Source organism: Anopheles coluzzii, chromosome 2, assembly GCF_943734685.1.
Source record: "Anopheles coluzzii chromosome 2, AcolN3, whole genome shotgun sequence".
Taxonomy (NCBI): Eukaryota; Metazoa; Arthropoda; class Insecta; order Diptera; family Culicidae; genus Anopheles; species Anopheles coluzzii.
The window spans coordinates 109,779,691-109,788,505 of NC_064670.1; the positions used below are offsets into that span (position 1 = coordinate 109,779,691).

Below are 8,815 nucleotides of genomic sequence, written 5' to 3' on the forward strand. Positions count from 1 at the left end.
GCCTAAAATTTCACTGCACCAAACCGAACCGAGCTAGTCCGTGTGCAGCCGCCATCGAACCAAGACGTGTCCGTGCTACCGATTTGTCCGAACAAACACTCAAACCCAACAACCCAAACGACAGCACCATGAAACGATCGACACTGATCGCACTGGCCGTGATGGCTCTCGCGTCCCTCACCCTGGCAGAACAGCTCACCCTGGATCAGGTGCGCGAGGATGTACTACAGCGCATCCAGGCCGCGAACGTTAGCCTTCCAGCGGCGGGGAAAGGTGCAGGCGGCAAGAATCTGCAGAGCTACCGCGTCATCGAGCCGTACGCGATCGCCGACCTGCTCACCGCCATCATCTCCATCTACTCCACCATCTTCTACAACTATCCCGACTTTGTGCAGTACGACTTTGGCGATCTGCGGCTACTCGGCGTCCGCTACATACCGCAGCGCATCGAGTTCAACTACGTGAAGCGGGTGTGAACGATCGGACCCCAATAAACAGAGCCCAATTGAATTGATTTAGCGTGCAAAAAAAAAACACAACGTTGACAGGTGGATGCGTTTTTCTTGAGCGAGACAACGGGAGAGAGTACTGCGAAAGAACATCAGCACCTTAAGGACACTTCAAGGTTTTTTTCAAATCATTCTTTATTCCCTCATTGGGTGTTACTTTTTTTTCGTTGTTAATGATGAGTGCTTGATGAGTGATGAATGAGTGATGATTATGAAGATGATCATGTGTGTGTATGTTAATTTGTTTGTGTGTTGTTGTTGTTGTGAGCGCATCGGTTTCAATTCCAATATGGCTAGCCCGATCGCGCTCCAGTCAAACCCAGGTTCACTCTACGAGGTGGGTTGTCAGTCCGCATTCTGTCTTGTGTCCGCGTTCTCGCGTTCTCTTCTAAAGTCTAACGTAATCTAATGGACGGAAATCACTGATTATTTTTGTACCGGACGCTTTCGTGTCACGCAGTTCCTCCACAAAAAGGGAGAAATGCACGCAACGGACGAATTTCCGGGATTTTTCCAAAAAAACCTTGGAATCTTCAATTTTGATTGTCGTATACAGCTATATCCTGATGTCGAGCTGATGCTTTCTTCGTGGCTCCGGTTCTCGCACGGTAATGGGGGGTGGGGGTTGACAGTCTTCATCCTTACAGCGGCTTCTTCTTCTCGCCATCCTCCTCTTCGTCGAAGAAGTTACCTGCAACGGAAGTGGCCGACGGTGAAGCCAACGCTAGACCATTCTTACCGACGATCGCCGTCCCGGTGGGGGCTGAGGCAGCCACACCACCCCGGCCGGCTAGTGCAATACCCGATGGCTTCACGGCGGCGATGGCCGGATCGTTCACGCTGCGCTGCATGCCCTCCTGCTTGCCGTCCTTCTCCTCGTCAACGGGCTGAATTTCGGGCGCCTCCTCGTCGGCCTTCGAGCGGCCCTGGACGACCACGGCCGGCACCTCCTCATCCTCCATCATAACCTGCTGCTGTTCCGGCTGCTGCTGCTGCTCATCGTCCAGCGAACGGGCCCAGGCACGGTCGATCGTTTGCTCCTTGTCCTGGTGCGACTCGAGCAGATCGTTCTTCAGCTGAGCGGGCACAGCCGCCGGCACGGGAGCAATCGGCGCGAGCGACGACACGATCTGGGCCTGGAACTTGGGCTGCAGCTCATCCTCCGCCTGGATGTCCGAGTTGGCACGGGCGTGGATGGCCTGCAGCGGCTGCAGGCTGAACACCGGGCTGAGCGGGTTCTGCAGGGCGTCAAAGTTGCCGTAGAACTGGGGCGTACCGCTCAGGATGTAGTAGCGCTGGGGCTGGGGCAGGGCCGCGGTCGAGGCGGGCGTTTCCGGTCCCTTCTCCGCGTCGGCCGGTGCCATGAACATCAGCTTCTTCTCCGGTGCCTTGGCGCTTTCGCCGCCAGCCGCGGCCGGCGCTTCCGTCGTTTCGCCCTCGGACGTCGGCATCTCGGTGGCCGGTGGCTGCAGGAAGGAAAACACGTTCGACCACCAGTTGCCCTCGTCCTGCTTCAGCGTCACCAGCCGGATCGGTTTGCTCTCGGTGTACTGGGTGGTGGTGTGGGTCGCGGTGGCCAGCGGCAGCGACGGATAGTAGTAGACGTACTGCTTGGGCTCGAGCTTCAGCTGCTGGATCGGTTGAATGAGATGCGGCTGAATCTTGAGCGTCGCCGGCTGCTGCTGTATCAGGTAGTACTGGGCGGCGGGCTGCAGAATTGCGGCGGGCGCCGCACGGCAGACGGCAAACGCGCCCAGCAGCGCTACCACAACGGTGCTCAGATGACCCATCGCTGCGATCCAGAGAGGGAAAGAAAAGAAGCAAAGAAAACCGGGTTAAAATGGTCGTTAAGCTCAAACGTTCCGGACGAAATGTTACGCGGCTTGTGTGCTATTGAACTTGGCAAACGCCTCTCGCTACGGAGAAGGGGTAAAATCGTGCCCAACAAGTACCCTCCTTGGAGCTCCCTTCGCCCATCTGCATCTGTGCAAAGAGGTCGTACCGATGGAGTGAACTCGGTCGTTGCCGTGCAGCACTGCAGCAAAAACCGGTCTTTGGAGGAATGAAAAGAATCGAGACCGTTTCGGGGGATGGAGTGGACCGGGGCAGCAATAGCAGCCGTATGGCAATCAAATGGCAGTGGGTAAGGTCAAGAACTGCAGTGATGCAGCCTGGTAAAGGTAACGTAAAGTGCAGCGAAGAAAGCAATGCACCAAGTGGGCTTGGATGGGTAAATGAAGAGAAAAGACTAAGAGTAAAAAAGCAAGTGAGCGAGTGAAGCTTTTTGCCTCAGTACAGGGTTTTCCAGGGGTTCTCATAGTTGTGGGACACTTCGTAGACTCTTTCCCATTGGAAGTGAACTTCATACGTTGGAAATTGAACTCTATGGCACCCTTTTTGGACAGGCTCGTTGGAACCTATTGGATTTGTCCAACAAGAGTGCTAGAGAGTCCAATTCCCATTACATTAAGTTCATTTAACGTAAGAAAGTGTTTATAAAGTGTTCCAGAACTCCTGGAAAGCCCTATAAGTGCTTTTTTTAGAAAAAAATATACAAATCTAGCAACAAATGCAAAATCTAGCAACACTTTTAATCAGACAAACATGTAACGTTAGTAAAGTGCAATTAATGTGTTCGGAAGGTCGCAGCATATCTTGAACATCTGTTAAAATGCAATATCACGTTTGGCCCAAAATTTTAATAAAGTGTTGGTTATGCACTAACCTACTAAATAATTATTAAAATAACTTATCAAGGATATTAATAATGGTCTATTATTATTTTTTGTGAAGTTTTTCAATTATTTTGACAACACATATGAAACATCAGTGGTTACTAAAAGAGTTGCAATGGTTGAAAAACGCCTAGCTCTTGATTTTTTTTAAGAGACTCTAAGCCAAATGGCCTCGTTCGCTAATTGAACTCTGGCATAGGTTGTACTATTTTTGTGCAGTTTTTGATACTCAATGTTGTGAAAATTGCATAATTTCAGGCGCCAAATAACGATGTTTTTCTTTAATGACAGAATCAATAGGTCGTTATTTTTAACTAGTCAGAATTTGCATGAATTTCTGTTCCAAAAAATGCAAACCAAAGAATGCCATTGGTACTCTAAAATCTAATTTAAATTGTTGGCCTGCAAAAAATTAACTCCTTCCACTTATCAAGAGACCTAATTTGGACTATTGCCAATTCCGCACCGCATCGCTACCATACCAAAGATATTTAATTAATTTTCTTTTTCCAATTTCAACCCATTCTTGCTCTACCATACTCCTCGCACACGACGCCACCCGTCCGTAAAGTTCACTGCTCTCTTACCTGATGATGTTAGGCCTTTGGGTTTGTAGAAAATCCTAGAAGAAAGTGGCACCAAATCGATACACTTCTTCCACTGATTTCGTCACTTGAACTGCACGCTGCGCTTTTTCCGTTTGTTTTTTGCAACCCCTAGCCTAGTCGACTAGATCCGACAGCCTAGCAGACACTGACTGGGTGCATCCGTCCGAGAACGCCCTTTATAAGCTTGCCGCTGGTTTGCTAGGGGGCACAACAGCAGCGATCCGGCTCGTGAGATCGTACACTCTCTATCCTGCTTCAACGCGAGCTGCAACTATTTTTGCGTTGGTGTCAGCGGTGCATGTGTTGGTGCAGCTAGGCAGAAACTAGAACAATCCCTGGAGGTGAGGTACCGTGCATAAACGGGGCTGGGGGCAGGGAGGTGCTGAGATGCATTTGGACTAGCTTTCCAGTCCGTCCGAAACGTCCGATGCAAAAATGCAGATGCAAGAACCTAGAACTTGACCATAAACAAACGAGCCTACCGGGAGAGGCAGGTACAGGACTTGGTGCGGCGTGTGTCTTGTTGATTTTTTTTCCTTCTCTTTGCTACGATTTTTCATACAAATCGTGGAGGAGAAAAAATGAAACACTACTACCAGCATGGAATTGCATGCTATTTCTCATCTTGCTTGGTGTTATCGTTTTATTCGTTTTTTGTTCGTTTCTCTCCCATTGGACACTTTGTTGAGATTCATTTTTCAGGTAGAACACACCCGCCATAAATTGCAACAACGCGCAGCTTCCTTCCCCAGGGGCCGTTTATGATACCCGGATGCGAAGGTGCGTGTCTAGGGTGATCATCTCTTTGGTGATCTTGTTTCGTTCTTTCCCACAATAAAATATGTAAAATGTATAATTCTGTTTTTTCACCCTTTCTTGTCTTGATTGCACACCTTGTACCAACAGCTTCATTTTTTCGTATTAATATCTGACGACACGAGCCAACCCTTTTCGCCTTTCTAACGGAGCTTTTCACCCTTTTACCGTGAGGTGCACACCGAAAAAGAAACACCATCCACACACAAAAAAGGGTTTCTGGTTTTTCCAGACCCTTTGACCAGCCTGCAAGGGCCTGTGTGTTTGTGTGGATGCATTTTTCTTCGCCTCCTTTGAACCAGTTCGCCCTATCGAACCGACGATCGATCAATAGATTTCCATCGCACCCGATCCCGATGTCCCGGTGGACCCGACCGGTTTTCCTGCCTGCCCATTTCTGGCGCTGTCCGATTCCTGTCCCCGATCCCGCCCGTCCGGCTGTACGGTTGCGCAGTTGGTGTGGTGTGTTCTGTTATTTCGCTCGATTTGTTGTTTGCATTTGCTATTTGAGTAGCACATCATCCCAGGCGGCCGTTGGTGCTGTTCGTGAATCTTGCCTGAATCTTCCCCGGCAAGTAAGATAAAGTTCTTGTGCCGGGTGGAACCCGTTTTTCGCACTCTCCGCGAGGGAGGTTGCGGTTGCGGAATATGGCCAGCACCGCGAGCCGTGGAGCCGGCTGAACTGCAGGAGGCAGGAGACATTTTGCACCGTCGACGCGGTCGTGCAATTAAACCGGACTCTTGTGCCGATGGGGGCCTGGTTGTTATTACTTTATGTTCTTAGCGTTTGGTTGTTAATGGCGGGCAGTTAGATTGAGCAGCTATATTGCAGTGTCATTTAATGATTGCTGCTTGTTTTTTTATCTGGTAACAAAGAGAAACTAGAAAGGCTATCGTACCTTGTAGCCTAATAAGTGGTTCAATGGACTTAATTTATTAAATGGGTATAGTTATTTCGTCAAATGTGTGATGTGCATTATCAATCAAAAATCGACTCCCAAGACTAAATTATAACTGTTTGAATTTCTTTGTTATTCAAGAATTAAAATTGATTCTAATAAATTTGGTGAATTAAGGATCAATATATTGAATAATTTAACAAACAATTTCTTCCATTTTTGTGATCGGCACACTCAACGATGTTGAGAATGCGTTAAAAATTTGAAAGCTGTTGCAGTACATTAACAAAGTCTTATTGCGTTGATAGTAATCTAATGAATGAAAGGATTGAGAAAAAATATCAAATAAAGTGAGTACATGAATGAAATATACAATAAATATGGAAAATAAGTCGAACAATTCTTGTATAACTTGACCTGGACGTGTTCTTACCTATGTTAATAAAATGAATATCATATTTAGTTTTGTTTATTTCATTGTGTATTCCTTTCCTTTGATTAATATTATTTTTTAATTTGATTTTTACATATAGTACATTTCACAAAAGTTAAAGATGATCTTCTTCTTTACAACATACACAAATATGTTTTAAATTGTTAAGCTATCGTTAGACTTATCGTATCTACTGCACTGCTCGTTAAAATAAAATGCTTTATATCCGAGAAAAGTATTATTTACTGAAATACTTTATCTTTTTTCAATCAATCGCAACACCGATTAGCTATCTTTTTCTTTACATATCTACAGAAAATTAAAAGATCCATCCACGCACTATCAACAGTAACGACGCATTAAAACCCCGCAATGTTACATTTGCATAAAAATGTTTCAAAACTCGGCGTCGGCCCCATTTTCGCTACCAGTGCCCCCAACGGTAACGGCCGATAAAACGTTTAATACGCAGGCATTGCAGCTCTTGACCACACCGTCAAGGTGACTGTCCTCAAGTGTTCGGGCCGGTCGCCGGCACAGAACCTCATCAGCTGAGCTACGGCTGCGTCTGCCGCTTTGGCCGCCCGTCACAGGGTGATGCGAAATTGCATTCCGGTTGCGATCGGATACAAGGGAACGGAACGAAACCGCCCGCCCATTGCCCACGCACCCCATTTGGGTGGGCATCGGCAGCGGCACTAACCTTACCGCAATAAAAATGTACTTACCCCGGGACGTGCCGTGGCCTGGGCAGTGCGTACTCCTTCCCTCGACGCTATGCTCGGGTGGGGACTAAGTGTAGCCTTCTGTTCCGATTCGTTTTGTTGTACTTTTCTGCCCCGACGTGCCGGTACCCGGTGGCTCTGCTGCGAGGAGATGAGGGTGACGTTTATTTTATGTTGCGCATACTTCCCTGCACTGCATGCAGAGTACGTATGATGTGTGTGTGTGTGTGTGTGCTGGTTCGGCTGCCGTACGTTCATACCAAGGTGATCGATATTGTCGGCCGGTGGACTGACTGCATCGAGCCTACGCCTACGGGCCCGGCTAGAATGGCCTGAAAGCCGCAACGGGTTAGATAAAATCATCGCGCTAATGTGCGTACCGTTTACGAGCAGTCCCAGTTACCGGTTCGTTGGGAAGCAAATTTTACGACACTGCTCGATTTGTGCGCAGATGATTGGACGGTCAATGTGAGGCTGTTAATTGATCCTTGCGGTGGTTGCCGCTTTCTCTGTTCGCAGGCCAGAATGTAACGAGCTGTAAATTGTTTGATTGGTGGCAATTGTTTTGTTTGATATGGAAGTTATGCGCTGGGCGGGGTAGTAATTGACTAAAGGAAATAATGAGGCAATATAACATGGAATAGAGTTCTTTACACACGGAAACGAAGAACACAATTACACCAGCGTCGTATAGTTGTACAAACTCATTACATTATTTCTGTTTTTTTTGTATAACTGTATGTTAAAAACTTTTTTTAGTTATAGTGGTAAATGAGCAGTGCGATAATTATTGGTTCTGATTATAATGAGAAACGTTAAATCTCTTGCATTTTTGTATCAATTGTGTACGAAATGCAAAAGAAAAGAAAGAAAACCGACAAAACATTCATGTAACGTTTCTGATGGCTTCGCTCCTGATAGTATGCAATACGCGCTACAAGCAGCGTTACACACAATATTCCCGAACGCTTCAACGTTGTTCAAACGCTTTATTTTATACAGGCGCTGTAAAGGTTGTACCCAGGATACTCTTTTCATGTGGACCGCCTAGCTGCAGGGTATCTGTAATATCAGCGTAAGTTTTCATTAGAAATACCTTTATTTTTAATTATATATTAAACTTAATTATAATAATTTAATAATAAATAAATTAAATAATGCTCCCAAATTAATTATTCCTGTATCTTGGTGCTGTACCATTAATTTGTACGACTTAATAACAGGTCCGTCATGGGCTCAAGCTCAGAATTGACCATGTCCCCATATGTAGGACTGACTATCCTGCTATAGGTAATCAATAAGTCACTGAAAGTCACGCCAACTAGTGGTACAGGCAAGCCTTGACCGACAACGGTTTTTGTGCCAAAGAAGAAGAAGAAATTGATTATTAAGTTCTATTCCTTGAGAGTTCTATACGCATCCGCCAGAGACGGCAGGGGAGAGAGTAAGTAGAATATGATGGTTGGTATAAGTGACGAGGAAAATTTGGAGCTGATTGCGGCATATAATTCAGCGAGGTTCCCCCGCAGTCGTTTCCTAAGGCTATCGTAACCGATGAGGACCCTGTGGTATCTCCCCTTTTCACTTGTAAAATTTAACTCGTAGGTAGTGCCCTGGAGCCGGTGTTGGCACCAGTCGAGCTGGCCGTATGCATGTCGCAGTTATTTTCTGATGTATTCGATGGATTTTACCCGTTTTTTCTTGATAGAACTACGTTGGTCGTCTTGGATGTGCGTCTGACTCGGTAGATTCTTTTGAATGACGCCCGATGTCACCACTTGCTCGTATTTTTTTAATTTATTCAAAAACTACCTAAGAGTAATATTATCGTTATCTGTGTAAGAGTTTCTGTGTTATCGGGGTGAGTGGTGCCTAGATTTAAAGATTGTTCAACACATCTCCGCTCCAACAACTCTATTGTTTATTTTTTTTACCACCTACTCTATAACAACTTGGCAAACTTTGCGACCAAAATATCACACAAAATTGTAGAAAAATGTTCGTAAAGTTCTATGTGAAGAGCCAAATAGATATCCCAGAAGTAAAATGGTTGTCAGTTCAATGAAATATACGAAAGGCGAGGAGCCACT

At 46.2% G+C, this 8,815-nt stretch overlaps 1 protein-coding gene across 1 annotated transcript; it reads right to left on the reverse strand.

Annotated features, from left to right (window-relative positions):
• Positions 1 to 612: 612 nt before the first annotated feature.
• On the reverse strand, positions 613 to 4,014 carry LOC120952466 (uncharacterized). Its single transcript, XM_040371795.2, has 2 exons — positions 3,832 to 4,014; positions 613 to 2,301 (listed from the first exon to the last, which is right to left on the reverse strand). Exon 2 carries the CDS (start codon positions 2,297 to 2,299, stop codon positions 1,151 to 1,153), a length of 1,149 nt encoding a protein of 382 aa, XP_040227729.2. The 5' UTR covers positions 2,300 to 2,301; positions 3,832 to 4,014; the 3' UTR covers positions 613 to 1,150.
• Between the last annotated feature and the right edge of the window lie 4,801 nt (positions 4,015 to 8,815).

Excerpts from the sequence above, each read along its gene's own strand:
- LOC120952466 (XM_040371795.2), bottom strand. The coding sequence starts at position 2,299 with ATGGGTCATCTGAGCACCGTTGTGGTAGCGCTGCTGGGCGCGTTTGCC.